This window comes from Maylandia zebra, linkage group LG4 (assembly GCF_041146795.1).
Source record: "Maylandia zebra isolate NMK-2024a linkage group LG4, Mzebra_GT3a, whole genome shotgun sequence".
Classification (NCBI taxonomy): Eukaryota; Metazoa; Chordata; class Actinopteri; order Cichliformes; family Cichlidae; genus Maylandia; species Maylandia zebra.
The window spans coordinates 9,490,807-9,509,177 of record NC_135170.1 but is presented as its reverse complement, the minus strand read 5'-3'; the positions used below and the strand labels follow the sequence as shown (position 1 = coordinate 9,509,177).

General features: G+C 38.6%; 2 protein-coding genes across 3 annotated transcripts; one reads left to right on the top strand and one right to left on the bottom strand.

Moving 5' to 3' along the window:
• The first annotated feature begins 90 nt into the window (after positions 1 to 90).
• nosip (nitric oxide synthase interacting protein) lies at positions 91 to 6,394 on the top strand. Its single transcript, XM_004562877.4, has 10 exons — positions 91 to 159; positions 390 to 476; positions 600 to 705; positions 2,129 to 2,210; positions 2,949 to 3,084; positions 3,281 to 3,432; positions 3,915 to 4,031; positions 4,401 to 4,471; positions 5,753 to 5,861; positions 6,092 to 6,394. The coding sequence occupies exons 2-10, from the start codon at positions 407 to 409 to the stop codon at positions 6,161 to 6,163; spliced, it is 915 nt and encodes a 304-aa protein (XP_004562934.1). The 5' UTR covers positions 91 to 159; positions 390 to 406; the 3' UTR covers positions 6,164 to 6,394.
• A 277-nt stretch (positions 6,395 to 6,671) lies between these two features.
• rcn3 (reticulocalbin 3, EF-hand calcium binding domain) lies at positions 6,672 to 16,829 on the bottom strand. Of its 2 annotated transcripts, none has more exons than XM_004562878.2 (8): positions 16,703 to 16,829; positions 15,817 to 16,040; positions 14,478 to 14,671; positions 13,695 to 13,867; positions 13,533 to 13,593; positions 13,354 to 13,445; positions 12,892 to 12,999; positions 6,672 to 7,437 (listed from the first exon to the last, which is right to left on the bottom strand). In XM_004562878.2, exons 2-8 carry the CDS (start codon positions 16,032 to 16,034, stop codon positions 7,330 to 7,332), a joined length of 954 nt encoding a protein of 317 aa, XP_004562935.1. In that variant the 5' UTR covers positions 16,035 to 16,040; positions 16,703 to 16,829; the 3' UTR covers positions 6,672 to 7,329. The 2 variants fall into 2 exon arrangements, with proteins under 2 accessions (XP_004562935.1, XP_004562936.1); XM_004562879.2 differs by lacking the exon at positions 6,672 to 7,437 and adding an exon at positions 10,551 to 10,839.
• Positions 16,830 to 18,371: the final 1,542 nt, after the last annotated feature.

Genomic DNA, 18,371 nt, shown 5'->3' with positions numbered 1-18,371 from the left:
CTCCATTCCACATGGCGGCGCTAGTGTCATTTTTGGGTGGTTTTCTGGTCACTCACCAGTGTTCGAGTAACGCGGAGAAGAAGAACAAAAGAAAATACAACGAGGAAGAAGTGCGTGTGGCTGTAGTCTGCGTTAAGAAAAGATTGTTAAGCGGATCTGGTAATAATAATTTGCTTGTAAAACTTTTTTAGTCCCAACTGGCCTTTTTGTTTCTTTTTATCTGTTGCCCTCTTTTCAATCGTTTGGTTTGGCAGTGTGTTTTCGAAGTTTGAAATAACAGCTAATGTTAGCATAACAGCTAATGTTAGATATCTCTGCTTATATCATCAGCTGTAACAAAATAGTTTCCCAAATATGAGACAAATTATGAATTTTGTCATTTAAATTAGAAAAAACCCGAAGGACAATGACTCGCCATGGAAAGAACTGCACAGCTGGAGCTGTCTACACATACCACGAGAAGAAGAAGGATACAGGTGAGACATCCTCAGTGCTGCGAGTTCTTGTCTTTGTTCTCTCAGATTAGTCCGGTCAGAAAGAGGACATGATTTTCTGTATAATCTCTAGTCATGTCATTATGTAACTCTGATCCTGCTCAGCGGCCTCTGGTTACGGGACGCAAAGTGTTCGACTTGGCAGAGATGCAGTCAAAGACTTTGACTGCTGCTGCCTGTCCCTGCAGCCCTGTCGGGATCCTGTTGTCACGTATGTTTTTTACTCCAACACACAAACACCTGCACACAGGGGATCAGTTCATCACTAACTGAATAATTACAGTAGAATTTTGAATAGAGTGGTATTCCTTTATCCTTTATATATAAAAATGTGGAAGGAATTTTCATTTTATATAAACTCTCAACAGCCTTAATAAATGAATACATTCATGAATTTATTTATAATGAACCTTAGATCATACTACGCAGTTTCTTTAATGAATTCAGTTCTTTTTCGTCACGTGGTTCTGTAGTCTTTAGGTGTTTGGTTTTTATAGACCTCTAGCATCTGACAGAGAGGAGCAGAGTGATCAGGTGGTTTCTTGGTGGAGACGAATTCTAAATTATATTTATGGATAGCTACAGGCAAGAGGCTGTGTCAGTGACATAGTACGGATGTGTATAATGTTCTGAACTGATTTAACAACAACACTCTGCACGGCTTTTTTTATTAGCTACAGAGCAAATTGTGAACTACTTGCAATAGAACAGGAGGAGCTGCTGTGACAGGTCTGTAGGGGGAGCCGTCATTCTTTAATACAACTGTGTTTGCAATCCTGTGGAGCTCCAGAGTTGATATTAACATATTCAACTTTTAAATGATTTCATTCATCATGGGGGGGGGGGGGGGGTGTCTCTCCGAGCCAGCCTGGCCTTACGTGGAAAAGTAATTTCCCCTCCTAGTGACACCAGGCCTGATTACTGCCAGACCTTTTAAAACAGGAAGTCAGTTAAAATGAACTTAAATAAATAGAACAAAGTGAATTTGGCTAAAAGTTCTCAAAAAGCAACACAGTAGTGGCAGGTTTAAAACATGTCAACAATGTCAAAAACTAGTAACAAAAGCATTTGAAATGGTGGGTTTGTGCACCAGATCTGCGTAGTATTTTTGTGAATAAGGCTTTACTGCAAGTGACCTATTCTTATAATAGGACAAATGAATCCAAACCATCGTCAGCAGAATGACTCCACAGCACAAAAAAACAACCAGATTCTTTCACTGTAGACATCAGACTGTAAGATTTTTCCTTTGTAATTTAAACGAAATTAGTCCGTCTAATCCAGGGAGCCTTGGTATCAACCAGTTACCACAGTTAGCCAGGTCAAACAGATCTGGCATCATGCTTGTTTGGCAGTCGTGCAGTCTTGCAAGTGATCAGCAAACACACACCAACTCCATCTTATTACAGGTCAGGAGACTTCACCTAGTGGTCAAGTTCTGTGCCACAGCATTCTACAGTTTCTGACAAATAGACCTGAGCTCCCAAGCTTTATATATTTTTAATTAGTTATTAATCATATTTAATTGAACTATGAGTAATTATAATAAGCTCTAATAAACACACACACATTAAAGCATACGATCTAATGTTAGCATATGTGTAACACTGTCATGTTTCTGTTTGTGTGACCAGTCCAGATGGATACCTCTATGAAAAACAGGCCATTCTTGAATATATTCTTCACCAAAAGACACAGATTGCCAAAAAGATGAAAGTAAGTAACTCACTTAACTGTTCTTAATTCCTCACAGGTGCTTGGACAGTCACGTCCACAGCTAAACACCATGGGGTTGTTTTATGAATCAAGGCTTAATCATCGGGGTAACTAACACTGAAGAAGAAAGCCATGCAGACCGAGCTGTGTGCTATTTGTCACTGGAATCTACATGTATTCATTTGGTGATGTAGAAAATGTTTGATATTTTTGATTAGAAAGAATTAACAGAGCTTGTTTGATATTTAATACCAAAAATACTGAGTAGAAAGTTGAATTTGACTTTGGCAATAAGGTGATTTCCACATCAGACCAGAAGACAATGAGTAAATTTTAAAGTTTAAAGTTTCAGAGCTCTAATGTTCAGCTGTACATGTTACACAGCATATAGCATAAAAAAACTCTATTTAAAATATTAACTGTTGATGCATTTTGTGCAGGACAAAAGTTAAATGACTTTTTATACAAGTGCACACAGACCCTGAAAGAGCGCACTTAAAAAAGAAGGTTGATGAGCGCCATTGCGACTGGGTTTTTTTAGGCTTTGCTAAGCCAGCTAATCCAAACAGAGCTTGGATATGTTGAACTTGCTTCATAGTCACTCCTGTAAACAATGAAACAAACAACATAAAATCTACACTGCAGCCAACACATATGAAAGAGCTTTCTCTAAGAAATAATGGCCTCTTGTCTAGAACTGTGAGTGCTTGGCTTTATTTTCTTCCTTGATTTCTTCAGGCGTACGAGAAACAGAAGCAGGCGCAGAGGAGCAGCAACCAACTTGAGTCCAAGTCAGAAGAGCGAGAGAGAGTGGAGAGGTTTAAAACAAAGGAGAACAGCATTGTATCTAAACCTATCAACCCCTTCACATCTGGTGCGTGCATGACTGTCAAAATATACCTTACGATGTTGGCCACAAGAGGGAACCAAAGCTCAGACTCTACCCCACAGACTCTGCGCTATGGCTGCTGCTGTCGTCACTTGTGTTGTTTTAATGCACCCAAACTCTTTTTAAGACATTTTTTATAATGAATACAATTCTGTCAAAACTGTTTTTTTCTTTTTTTCAGGTAAGAACATTGGAAGTGAGAAGGACGGGACACAGAGCAGCCCTGGAGAATTATCCAGTGCTGCCACAGCTGCAAGTTCCAGCCAGAGCCTGCCCAGTTTTTGGATTCCCTCACTGACACCAGAGGCCAAGCCCACTGCTCTCAAGAAACCAGTGAGTGACTGATGATGTTTCTCATGCCGAGGAAGGAGTTGAGCTACACTGGGTTTTTTTGTTGTTTTTTTTTAAACAGACCGGTGAAAGAGAAACAGGAACACCTCTTTGTTAACTACCCGCCATGAAATTACTTAAAAATGCTGGTGTAATAGACCTTGGAGCACAAGTGGGCCAGATTTGTGTGTGTTTGCCAGGTTTACCTGTTTACTTTATTAGTCAGTGTTTTAGTGTATGAATGTTTACTCTGCGTTCCTCTTTTTGATGTTGACCCTCTTTCAGAGGCCAATGTCAGGTTGACCTGACATCATGATCATGTGGAAACATCTTAGGGTGTCACAGAGTTCCTACAGCTTAGTGACTACGCTTACTCAAATATATTTACTGCTAAATTTGAGTATTTATGGGAAGTAGTTATTAAAAATGTAATGGCATAATTTTGTAATGGCTGCACTTTTCTGTCCATCTCTAACATCTGTCAGAGCAAGACTGTGTTATGTCCAATGTCTGGAAAACCCATTAAGATGAATGAGCTTATCACAGTGCGTTTCACCCCCTTGGACCCAAGTCTGGATCGAGTTGCCCTGCTCACCCGCCAGGTCAGTTTACTCAGCACACAGAAATAGATTGTCAGGCTTAGAGCATCAGAAATTTTATCTCATATATGCAAGCCCTCAGACTTGGTAGCTGTTAGCATGTTTTTCTAAAACATTACATTACACGCTTCTTTGTAGCTGTGAATACAAGTTATTTAAATTGAAGAATAAACAAAGCAGGTGTAGTCAGAATTTGAATTAGAAGATTCACACAGGAAGATGTTAGCTTTCTCTATGGCAGCTCCTTTTAACAGCTGTGTGTGTTATTGGTTAAGTCAAGTTGTTTTGTGTCTTAGATGAAAATTCTGTGAGTAATCAGTCTGGTAACTTCACTTTGTCTTGAGGCTGTATAATTTTGTCATTTCTTTCCAGGACAGGTACATATGTACAGTGACCAAAGACGTCTTGGGCAACAGTGTTCCCTGTGCTGTTCTTCGACCATCGTGAGTGCCACCTGTATTTGTTTATGAACAAATTTAGAAGTCCCTCTGACCATGCGTACCAACAAATGACAGCCTGGCTGTCTTGAGAATTAGAGCACAAGTCTTTAAAATTACTTTTACTAGTACAAATTAATACCAGTAAGCCCAGTCCCACCTGTCCTCAGCAACCTCCGTCCCTCGTCTATAAGGGTTTTTCATAAATCTGCTTGTCTGGGGGATCATTGAACACTTTGGTTTTAACACTCAGCTCTCTCTTGACCATGACAGACCGTGCGTTTGTACTTCTTTCTCCTTAAACCTCGGGTTCCTGTTATTCCATTTTCTACAGTCAGGCTTCTCTCCTACAACATTGTCAACGTGTTTCTTTATATCGAGAAATGTGGGCAGGGCAGTGTGCAAATTGTGTGGAGTTTTCACATGGCTGCTGGTTACGAACGATTCCGAGTTACAACAGAATCAGCTGCTACGCGTCTTTCATAAATCAGACAGAAATTTTGAACACAAATGTATGTTTTGCACAGGATAAAATCATTTCCACCCTAATGTTAGTAAATGGGGTCCAATGTTCTCTGGAGTGTGAGGGGATATGTAACATTAGGGCTGTTCGATATAACCATATATATCGGATGACGATATAAAAACATCTATCGTTTCATTTTACACTATCGTTTGTTTCGTGGTGTCGCAAAATAAACTCTTTTCATCGTTTTGATGGTCACTGTAGTGGCTATATTCATTTCTTAAAGTTCTCTCTTTCTCTTATAATATAACCACGCTAAGGACGGACAAGCACCTGTTTTTATGTGTTGTCGTTAGCAACAACGACGGTAAAACCATTACGTGTCCGCTTGTTTATTTTCCACATAAACCTTTCAGAATAAAGCTCAAGATCCTGTTGAGTGAAAGAGTATGCAGAGTATTTACAGATGAGAAGCAAAAAAGAGCCGTCAGGTGCTAAAAAATAAACCTTAGACTCAAACGTTAGAACAGGCTTTTCCCCGCAGCACGCCGTGTAATAAATACTAAGTGTAATAAGCGGCCGTTACAACTTATGTCTAAAAATGTATAGTTTCATGCATCGGTTAAAACACTCGACTCCAGCTACACGACGCGCAGCTGGAAACACTTCACGCAAGTCGAGCTGCCCGAGATTCGCAGAACTTTCAGAAAATGTAAAATGTTTGTGATTTATATCGTTATCGGGATGATAGATGTCTTATATCGGGATATGAGATTTTGGTCATATCGCACAGCCCTATGTGACATGTGTCCTGTGTTCAGGGGCGCTGTGGTGACGCAGGAGTGTGTGGAGAAGTTGATCAGAAAGGACATGACTGATCCTCTGACGGGAGACAAACTTTCTGAAAAAGACATTATTCCACTGCAGAGGGTATGTGAAAAATAATTCTAACAGTTTTTTTTTTAAAAAGGATTTCAAATGTTTATTTTTGAACACTCATCCCAATGTTATGAATTCTGTTGCTGTCACTCAGAAATCAGAGGTGTCATGCTGCAACCTGGCAGACACAGAAAACGTGGTTCGCTGTTTGAAAGCTGATTTTTGAGGAGCAGAGACTTTTTCTCTCTTTAACTGTACTGTGGTCCTTTGTGTTTTGAAAGGGTGGAACCGGCTTTGCAGGTTCTGGGATTGACCTCACGGCCAAAGAGGCTCGTCCAGTGATGCAAGCGTGAGGCGACCGAAGACTCCACAGTGGTGCTCATTCTGTAACTTTCTAACTTACTTTATAATGTCTTATGACTTTTTGCTTGACAGTATTTCCTCCTGAATGTATTTTTATTTTGCTGGAAAATGCTTCCGCTGACTGTACAACACAGATTTGCTGAAACTGCCATCCAAATGTTTCTTACAGATTAATGTCAACAATTTCCTTTAAATAAATCAGCATTTAAGGCTTAAATCCATACTATTATTATTTGGTTTGATTTATTTTGTGCTCAGGAGGCACCGCAGGTTGTGAACTAATCAGAAGGTTAGTGGTCCACACACTTTAGTGTCTTTGATCTCCAAATTGCTCCTGATGCTTAGCCGAGTGTAAGGATGTGCATAAATATGCTGTATGAAAGTGTGTGTGTTGTAGGAAAAGTGCTTTGAGTAGTCAGAGCAGAAATGTACAAGTACCAGTGTATTTACATTTTTTCAGCTTTTATGGACTACAGGTAAGTTTAGTTATAAATAAAGCAATGTCTCAATGTTTTTATTGTGTTCATATCATAGATGAAATTTACAATCCAATGCATTGTCTGACAAACTTGAGTGGGTGCTCTAAACATGCATGAAGTCCTGTTCTAAGCAGATCTGTTGTTGTTTAAATTTGAGCTGCTTCACTGTTCATGATGGAGATCTTCACATCGGGCCTCATTCACTTAGATATGCACAGTAATGTTCTTACTTTGAAACATGCTTTCTTGACATTTTTGTCACTGTGTGTATGTTAGTGAATCAGTCAACTGGGCTGTGTCCAAACCTGCAGTCTCCATAGTACCACAGTACCACACCCCCACTTCCCACGCTTTCCTCGGGTGAAGTGGAGAAAGCAGTAAGAGAGTATGCCCTGCTAAAGCTAAAAAGTAGATGAAACTCTGTAGAAACTCAAACAGTAGTTTCTTGTAACACTCCCTGTAGCTCAGAAAATGTATACAAAATTTAAAGAATTGAATTATGAATAAAAATGTATTACTAATAAACATGTACCCCAGTTTAAAGATGAGTCAGTTTTGTAAGATAAGTGTGGCCTTAAGTGTTTTAAATTTGTATAGGATGAATCAATTCAGATAAGAAAATATTCACAAGTCATAGATTTTTGTGTAAAACATTTGTATATGGGACCAAACTGAAGTCACAGTTCATCACGGCCATCCACCCTCATCCCTCCATAGTCGGTCATTGTACTGGTCTTGATGAAGTCCATCTTGTCAAGTATCTCAGGTAGACTCAGACGGCCATCCTGATGAGCAAAGTAGAGGGATGCTTGACGCAATTTGAATTGAACTGAATACTTTATATTCTTATGGAGTCTAACAGTAAAATCTTTACTTTAGAACAAATTATGTTTGTAGGCTAATCATTTTTACAATGTGTACTGACCAAGCGCTTCATTAGATATGATTGTTTGAACATTGTTATAATTATGTTACAGTACAGAGAGATACATTAGCATTTCCAGATATCCGCGGAGGCTCAGTTTGAAACTTCACTGTGCAGCACTCTGTTCCTGTGTTTTGTTTTTTTCAGTATTAAGGCAAAGGATGCGAATTCATGTTGCAAATCAACACACATTAAAAACTAATGCAAAACAAGCATCACCTCATCTGTTCCCAAATAATACATTTTAGTTTTAGCAAAGCATATCCTGCACGTTATTCCAAAAGGCTTCCTTTCAGTGTTTTTGTTTGGACTTGATTTTTCTTTTCACTGCTGTGTAGAATTGGTCGGGACATTATGAAATCTCAAAGATCTATTTAAAATTCACAAAATTGCTGAAATTGAGAAAAGCAAAATGATACGTTTGAAACTATATGCATGTATATTGCTGTCACATGACATACATTCAACAGCCACTTTATTTGGTAATGCCTGTTCAACTGTTTGTTAAAGCAAATAACCAGTTGGCCAATCTCATGTCAGCAACACAAAGCATTTAGGCAGGTGGACATGGCCAAGTCAGCCTAAGAATCACAATGGGGTAGAATATGATTTATGTGATTTTGAATGTGGCGATTGTTGATGCCAGACAGGGTGCTCTCCCAACTCTCAGGTTTATGAAGAATGGTCTAAAAAAGAGGAAATATCCAGCGAACGTCAGTTCTCACCGCTCACTCAACTGCACCTTAAAGCAGATCAACCAGCTAAGAACAGGAAACTGAGGCTACAAATGGACCTGGATAAATGCTGTACTCCAATATACTCCAGTATACTCCAGTCCTCAGATCTCACTTAGAGCAGAACACCTTTGGTATTTGGTAGAAGGGGAAATTTGGATGTACAGCTGACAAATCTGCGCCAGCTGTGTGATGCTGTGAAGTCGATCTGGAGCAAAATCTCAATCTTCATGACGTGCAAATATGACACAAGATTTAGAGTATGTATGCATTCTATTTCTTTCAACTAAATCTCTTTTGAGAACATGTTTATATTTGCTTTTAACTGACAGGCAATTTCACTGTTACTACTGACAGTGAATCGGTCTTGCTCTTTCATAGATAGTTGGGGGTGGGGGGGGTTATTACTGTACATCAATACAGTAGCAAATAGTCTTTAGTAGGGAAGTATGTGTAGAAACAATAAGAAAGAGCAATACTGGTTTTTGTGCCAAAGTATTTAACCCTTGGTGGAGCTAGTTGCCATGCTTCCTCACTTCACTGTATTGTCTTTTGCAAAGAAATACATTAAACACTTTGACACTTTTTTCTAAGCTGCTTATTACTGAATGGCATTTATTGAAATAAGCCAGTGCACTTTAATGTTCATGACATAGTCATCTGCCGTGTTGAAGACTACTTAGCTTAAACTGTACACTACAGAAAACAGTTTGATACCATAATACTGTAAAATTATAAGTCATAATTTCAGCATGTCCCTCTCCAGAGGAATGCATCTGTTTGTAATGGATGTGAACGATGGAAATAATCTTTTATTAAAATTTACTAATGCAAATGATGGTCTGCTACCCAGATAATTCAGATCTTCTCATTCTGATTATTGTAGGCTCTACCTTACAATATAAAGCACCTTGAGGCGACTTTTGCTGTAAATAAGATTGAACTGAATCTCTGTCTGAAATGGTGGGTGATAGACAAAAATGATAACACTAATGATAAACACACATTTTGTTACTGGTTTGTCCCCTACACTTAATGCACACTGTCTGTCCTCTATAAATTACCTTTTTTTTTTCCCCGCAGTGACTTTGGAGAGGATACGTATTTGATCATCAGTCTGCCTAAATGCATGTCCCCTCCCCAAGGTTTAAGCTAAGTAGTCTGAGTAGTCATCCTGTTGGGCAGGCGACATGGACACCCAAGCTTGTGAATGCGATAACTCAAGAACAAGGAAACACAAGCGTTTCAAATTGATACCAGAGGTGCATCTAATACAAACACTGGACGGGTTGAATCCCAGTGATCTTGATCTCAAAGTATCTTCTGAATGCAATAACTCAAGAACAAGCTGCTGTATTATTTCGAAATTGATGTCATATATCTGCCAAAAGCCGCTAATATTTTATTTATTCATGTGCATTTGTTTTTATTTAGTTATCGTCTTGTTTCATCAGGAAAAAAAGGTCTTCGAAGGTCCATGATAAAATGCCCAATGAAATTAACATTGCACCAGAGCGATTGAGAACTGTAAGAGAAAAAGAATGTTGTACTCAAATGTACATTGATTATTGTGTAATTATGTCTTCCAGCAAACTGATGCTTTCCTAGAAATTCATAATTAATCCATTAAAAATAAATTAGAGCGATTTGTGGAAGCCACCATGTTTTAGTTCTCATCCATTCCTAAGTTTTGACCTTGTAGTGTGTACAAACGTGCTGACTGGCTGCGATTGAGAAAAAGGAAAGTGGCCGGCCACAGCCATTATGGTGTACAGTCTAAATGTTATTTTTGGCTAATTGGCTAAAACATATTTGTCCTGCAGCAGCCACCGTAGCTAGGATTATACACAAATAATTCAGTTGACTACAATCTGCAACTTACTGTCATCTAGCAGTAATATGTTTTTTGTATACTTTATAAATCCCCTGTAGGGAAATTACTCTCTGCATTTAACCCATTCACTCAGTGAAGCAGTAGGCAGCCACCAATCCAGCCCCCGGGGAGCAGTGTGTAGGGACGGTACCTTGCTCAGGGGTACTTCAGGGTAGCCATTCGGTGGATTTGAACCCCCAACCCCCAAACATGGGGCGAACACTCTACCTTTACACACTGCAACTCTAAACTTAATCATGAAAAAGGCAGAAACCAGCAACATATCTTACACAATTCGAGAACAACTCTGACAATTATATTTGTAATAATTTAAATCATAATGTGACTAAAGAATAATAAGTACAATTGTAGAAAAAGAAGACTTTAATCTCTCCCACACCCTCCCATCCACACACTCAGACAAACATTTGATAGCAAATTTTGACATGCTGCTTGTTATAAGAACATTATTGATTACACAACTAAAACAGCATAATCCAGACCCAAGTCCCACACCTACTCTGATATCCCCATAGCTACATTTTCATCAAAGTTCATCGTGCTTCTTCGTTAAGTCTTCACCATAATTGGTAGCCTGACTGCCCACAAACATGTTCCAGTTGGCTAGAATCTCCTTCTTGGTTATTCTCTCATCCTGTTGTTTGGTCACCAGATTCCATCCATTGGTTTCATTGATTTAGTAGTTTGAGTGAGAGAAGGAAAAGAAGGAGTAATTAAGAAAGCAAGAGACAGAAAGAAGCTTGTTAATAATTAATCCAAAATTAACACAATTATTTCAAAGACAAGTGATTTTAAGTTAGCGCTGTGTTGACCAAACTCTCCAAAATGCTGGAACTCTTATACTTATTACAGTACTGTACAAAGGTCTTGAGCCACCGCTCATTCTTTATATTTTGCTGGAAAAAGTAAAGGGAAACAGGTGCAGCAATTTATTTAAAAATTCAAAATACATGGAAATGATCAAAAAGAATTAAACCAACTTCAAAGTGCTTGAATTGCACAAACGTTCACCAGTAATGATTGTAATATGTACTGTTAGAAAGAGGGGGTTTGAGGGTATCACATGGTTGTCAGTAGGTAGCATAGGAGTAACAATGACTCCAGACATGCCTGCAAAAGTATGACACGAGTAAGACTATCATATGGTCTTCCCAAGGGGACACTAATGGGGACGCACTGAGTACTTGTGAACATTGTAACTTTTGCATTGTATTATTGTAGGGTCTTTACTGTTTAAAATAAATTCCAACTCTTGTTGTCATTTGGTGCCTTATAAATAAAACTGATTTGTATCTAAAACATCATGTGTAACTATGAATTTTAAAATTTAGTTCAAGCTTCTAAATCCATTACTTTGGTCTATAGCTTTTCGATACACCCTGTACAAGGGTTAGGGGTTAGGGGAGCATACAAAATCACTCTGTACAGCATATACAGGTAAAAACAGACTGTACAGTTCTAGTCTGCAAGTCATTTATTCTTCAAAAGAAACTTAACACTCTCAAGCAAGTTTTCTTGTCATTTCTTTAAGCAGCGATTCTCCAGGCTTCCTGTAGGAGATTCCAAACTTCTTCTTTTGATGTTGTGTTCTCTATCAAGACAATCCTACACTGCTTCTTTAATGTTAATGTCTGGGCTCTGGGGAGGCCAGTCCACTGCTACTGATAGGCCTCCATTGTGTGTTTTTTTTCTATTCAGGTATGCAGTGTGTTTGTGATCGCTGTCATGCTGGAAAATGAAGCTGTTGCCATCACACTTTCCAAAATGCATGGCAGATCAAAACTTGACTGTTCATTATTTCACCAAGTTTGACAAGATTGTTAACACCACTGGCTCATATTCATTCTGAAACCATAACAGACTATCAGCTGTGTTTTACAGATGGCTATTCACTGTTTTACCTCTCTCTTGATCTCCTCCACACATACTGACAACACCTTGAATCAATCATTTCAAATTTGGGTTCATCATTCAGACCTGTTATTGGCTCTCTTCCGCAGTATGTCTTTTATCCTGTCTTCTTTCTCTCTCCCCAACCGGTCGCAGCAGATGGCCCCGCCCCTCACTGAGCCTGGTTCTGCCGGAGGTTTCTATCTGTTAAAAGGGAGTTTTTCCTTCCCACTGTCGCCAAAGTGCTTGCTCATAGGGGGTTGGTTGTTGATTATATAGTGACTTGAGGCGACTGTTGTTGTGATTTGGCTCTGTATAAATAAATTGAATTGCCACTAGCTTTTAATTATACTACTTTGGTTTCCCCTGTTTCTCTTCCTTAAGGACAGCTTTTGACAATCACCTTTCCACTTTTTCAATCATTTTAAACCCAGTCTTTGTACCTGATCATTTTCAAAGACAAACTTTGAAAGACCTTCAGGAAGCCTGAAGAAGTATTGTTCAACACCACCTTTAACATGTACAAGAAAGTCTTGGAAACAAAATACACGGATATAAGAAGGGGCTCAAGAATTTTGTACAATGCTATTGTTTACATGGAAATATGTTTGGCAGCTGCCACTATTTTTCATGACGGACCAAATAAAGTGCTGTATTTTCGTCGGCTACACCTACATTGTTGGAAAAATGAACTGGTAAATAAACGTAATTGCTCTGGTTTTTAATGTCAAAATAAAGCCAGAAAAAAAGCTACCAGAATTAAAAGAATTTAGAATTTAAACAACGATTAGTCTACCTTGTCAGTGTCTGTCTCGTGGATCAAATGTTTGGCTTCATTGTCAGCATGGTCAACCTCTCCAGGCAAAACCCACTGTCCTACTTCGTCAGCATCCAGGTACCCATCCTAAACACAGAGAGAACATTTAAAAGTAACCGTAACAGTCTAAAACCTCCTAAGTGGCACTGAGAATCTGCTACCAGGAGTAGCAGCTTCTTAAAGTTGGACCAACCCAAAAACCTTGGAAAATGCTAGTGGTTATAGCAATGTAGCCATTGCCTGTTCCATTTTATCTATATAGTACCAATTCACATCAACAATTATCTCAATGTAAGCAATGTGAACATTTTTTTTGAGGCTGAAACGAATCCTTTTACTTTTATGGGTTTATGTCAAATTGGTACCATAACTGTGTTTATAGGTATTATTTTTCTTAATGAAAAAAATCTGTTTCATTTTGAAGAACTAAGGATCTTTTACCTTATTGGTATCCCTGATCTCCGAGAAATGTTTCTTCTCTGTCTGGACCCAGTCAGGCTCACTTTCCCCATCCTCGGCTGTGTACATATCACCTGTGAAACAAGAATAATACACACATTTAGGACTGACAGCCTCCAGTGCAGAGAGTAGCTGCTCAAATGGTCAAGTAAGTAACCTACCGATGTATTCTTCCAAGTTGATCTTCCCGTCCCCATTCTTATCAATGTCCTCCACAGTTTCCTGCATAAGAATATCATTCAGTTTTCACAATTAAAAATCCAGTGATAGACACAATTTGCCCCATTTACATTTACATCCCGGTAATCAGTAGTAGGCTTTACCTGAATTACCAAATCTTTCATGTAATCAAACTCCTCAGGGTGAAGGAAGGCAGTGAACTCCTCATGTGTGGCAATGCCGTCACTGTCTCGGTCAGCCGTCTTAAAGCGCCTTTCATCTCTTTTGAGCATGGACTTATAAGTCTCCTTGTCATCAATATCATCAAACTCCTCTCCTAAGAAAAGAAAAGATTCATTTTCAGCACATCATTGTCTTTTGGGTGTGGACAATCCACTGGCACTTGGTTGACGAGAAACAGAAAAGTAGTAAAGCACACAAAACTCAAACTATGGGAAAGAAAAGGCCAAATTTAATGACAAGCAGTAGTGGTGTATAAACACAAAGGAAGTGAAAAGGGGTGACATGTTTCCCAGCATATTTCTAAATACTTAGAGCTAGTTGTATAGTAGAGAGGTCTCATAGCTGAAGGCTCTGCCTCTACTTTAAGAAACTTTAGGAAACACAAGTAAATCTTCACTTTGAGAGAAAACAATCAGTGATCGAGTGATTGGGCTTTGGATGGAACTTGCGTTGGAATAATCCTAACTCTAGAAATTTGAATCATTTGCATTTCCACTTGCTAAATAACACTGCGCCCTTCATCCACTGTGCCGTTTACAGAAATCAATGTTAGTCTCTACTGTAATTAAAACATTTATTTTCCACTATTATGGTGATACTAAAAGCAAAAAGCGGAACAGGCAGAAAAGGAGATTATGGAAATTTGATCAAATAGGGAAAAAAGGAAAAGAATAAAAATCGAACTATTAAGGTTTCACACACACCCAGATAGTAGCCATAGGTGGTGTTTTTATACTCCTCCCAGCTTATCTTGTCATCTTGGTTCTTGTCGTAGTCCTTCCAGTGTTTGTTAACATTTTCCTCGATGTACCTCCTCTGTCGGTGTTTGATCCAATAATGCAGCTCTCCGTGGCTGACGTAGCCATCCTTGTCAGTGTCGATACGGTCCACTATCTTCCTGTGAAGGGAGATGGAGAAGTTTCAAGTCATGATTATGTCTAGTGTCCAGACTATTGTATCAAATGCTAATTTTTATATCCAACTGTCCTATTTGGGCTCTAGTCAATGTGGAGTATGTGAAATTCTAGTCTGAACTGGGTAATGAGTCTTACTAAGTGCTGAAATGCTTTAGACCACAGGCTACATTCACCAATACAGTATGTTACACCCATGACAAAATTCAAATAACACTGGATTATAAACACTGACGTCTTTCGACTGTGAGAGGAAGCTGGAGTACCCATGGAGGCATAAAGAAAACATGCAAGCTTCATGCTTCTTTATTAGATTCAACCAAATTATTGTAGCCACTTTGTCATGGACTGTAACATATTAGATATTAGATACAGTATTAGAGATTCTGTAACTGTTTTTTGAAATGGGAATTACATTTTGACTAGAGGCACATTCTTTAATCGTCTCAGGGTACTTTCATCGAATGGTAAAAATTCTGAAATGGAGCATACTTAGACAGAACAGCTATAAGTTTGTCATTCATTCATTATTACACAGAATCGAAAGCTCCAGTTAGATTAACACATTAGTATCAGCCTAGTTTTATGCCTTAGAGCCTAGCTACAATTTACATTGAATATAAATTTAAAGTCAATAAATTATGAAAAATTAGGTTTAAATATCTGGTGAAAAATCATCCATTTGTTCATGACAGTGCAGATTTCTGACATTTTGTGTATATTTAGGTGAATGTGAGTGTAAAACTTAAGTTAGACTTGTATCCACCTCATATTGTGTATCTTTCTGAATTTTATACGTACGTATTTTTATTTATACAGTAAATAAAGTCAAAATTATATTTTTTCATGTAACTGAAATGTTTCATTATTTGGTTTAAAACCATTAAGAAAGTTACAGACTAAGTAAGTATACACGTTTTATACAAAACATGTGCATACTTACTGCATTTGATGTATTTTACCATGTAATATATGTAATACATATTAGGGAATTTAACACATGCATATGTGTGAAGAAATGGCTTTTATTTTTCGCCACACCATGGAAATCAGAATATGATTTCTCTAGAGCCGCCCCTGAGGCAGAACTGGATAGTTTAGAAAATCTGTGATAGTATGTCCAACTTACGCTAATCTATCTTTGCTCTCCTCAGGAGTCAGCTGGTCAAAGGTCTTGGCCTCTTCTTTACCCAGGAAGGCCTCATGGTCATACTGGAAACTGTGAGCATCATCATGGGCGTGGTCACTCAGATCAGGCTGGTGATGGATGCGCTTCTCCTGAGCAGGCACAGCAAAGGCAACAGCGGCCAGGAAGTAGAGCGATGCTAATGAATTCAGCAGCATCATAACTGACTTCAGGGGGTGAAGAGAAGACAAAAAGTCAAATTCACATGGAGAGCACAGACCATATGAGAGAACACAGCACAAAGTATAACACACAATACACTATTACAAAACACACGTACACTACTCAAGGAATAAATATATATATATATATATATATATAATATATATATATATATATATATATATATATATATATATATATATATATATATATATATATATATATATATATGATATTTATAAATGCACAGGGATATAAATGAATAGGAGACAACGAAGAACCAACAACATTTGAAGACTGTACTTCATTCAACAAAATAAGTACAACTCATTTTACTGACATACAATTTGAGTTCTTCAGTCTTTTCCCAGCATTTTTTCTGAGCTGGTCATTCTTGTTTATTTCTTTGCTTTAAAAGTCGTCTGCAAGCTCAATAGTTCAGGAGCAACAATGCATTATTGACACTGATGAAAAAAGAAAAATCTGGTATCCGCAGCGTCAAATCACAGTAAACGATTCATGTCATCATGAGGTAAAAGCATCCATAATCACTTTCTCGCTCTCTTAACATTGAAATTCATTTTTAAAGTTCTGATAGAATAAATACACAAAAGCTCTGTCATACACCACACATCACTTTTTACATGCAAGAAAAAGATGAACTCACCAGCTTTGTTGCGCCACTTTTTACAATATACAGGTAGAGGGTCGCTCCAGAAACAGTCCGCGTTGGCAAACGCTAACTTTAAATAACAATGGCAATTGGGCGGGTTTAGATACACAGCTATCCAATCATCAGTGCCTTAAAGAAAACTCTAACCAATAATAAGTATGGAGGCGGGGCGGGAGGGAAACGTTTCAAGGCAAGTTCTTATTGGCTTCTTACCGCCACGTTGTCATGCAAACGGTCCACGTAATAACCATCATTCGCTCCCGTCGAGGAATCGAGGCGAGGGATCGTCATGTGGTTCACATACGCCCTATTTCCCGGAAGTGGTTAGGGAGACATATGACAGTACGCGTAGTGCGCGCGTGCACGAAAAAAACAAAAACAAACAAACAAAAAAGAAAACGATCATGTTAGACAAACTTAGGCTGCTACAGGTGAAACTCGAAAAATTACAATACCATGCAAAAATCATTGATTTCAGTAATTCAACTTAAGAGGTGAAACTAATATATCATATAGATGCATTACATGCATAGCGAGATATTTCAAGCCTTTATTTGTTATAATTTTGAGGGTTATGATTTACAGCTTATGAAAACCCCAAATTCAAAAGGTCAGAAAATGTGAATATTGTGTAAAGGTTCAATATTTTAGGCTCAAAGTGTCACTCTCTAATCAGCTAATTAATCTAATAACCTGCAAATGGTGCAAATGATTCACGAGCCTTTAAATGGTCTCTCAGTCTGGTCCAGTAGGAGTCACAATCATGGGGAAGGCTGCTGACATGACAGTTGTACCAGAAAACCATCACTGACAGCCTCCATAAGGAGGAAACCTCAAACGGTAATTGCAAAAGAAGTTGGACATCAGTGCATCAAGAGCAGCCACACACAGACAGATCCTGGACATGGGCTTCAAATGTCATATTCCTCTTGTCAAGCAACTCCTGAACAGCAAACAATGTCAGAAACGTCTTAAAGAAAAAAGAACTGATCTGTTGCTCAGTCCTCTTTTCTGATGAGAGCAAATTTTGCACCTGATTTGGAAACCAAGATTCCAGAGTCTGGAGAAAGAATGGAAAGGTCCAAGATGCTTGAAGTCCAGCGTGAAGTTTCCACAGTCTGTGCTGATTTGGGAAGTCATGTCATCTGCTGGTGCTGATCCAATTCAATTCAATTGAGTTTTATTTATATAGCGCCAAATCACAACAGTCGCCTCAAGGCGCTTTATATTGTAAGAAAGACCCTACAATAATACATACAGAGAAAAACCCAACAATCATATGACCCTCTATGAGCAAGCACTTTGTGGACAGTGGGAAGGAAAAACTCCATCTGCTGCGACCGGTTGGGGTGACAGGATAGAAGACATGCTACGGAAGAGAGCCAGAAATTAATAACAAGTATGATTCAATGCAGAGAGGTCTATTAACACATAGTGAGTGATAGTGTGCTTTTAAGTCCAGAGTAAACGCAGCCATCTACCCGGACATTTTGGAGCACTTCATGCTTCCTTCTGCAGACGAGCTTTATGGAGATGCTGACTTCATTTCCCAGCAAGACTTGGCACCTGCCCACACTACCAGAAGTACCAAAACCTGGTTCAATGACCATGGGATTACGATGCTTATTGGCCAGCAAACTCGTCTAATCTGAACCCCACAGAG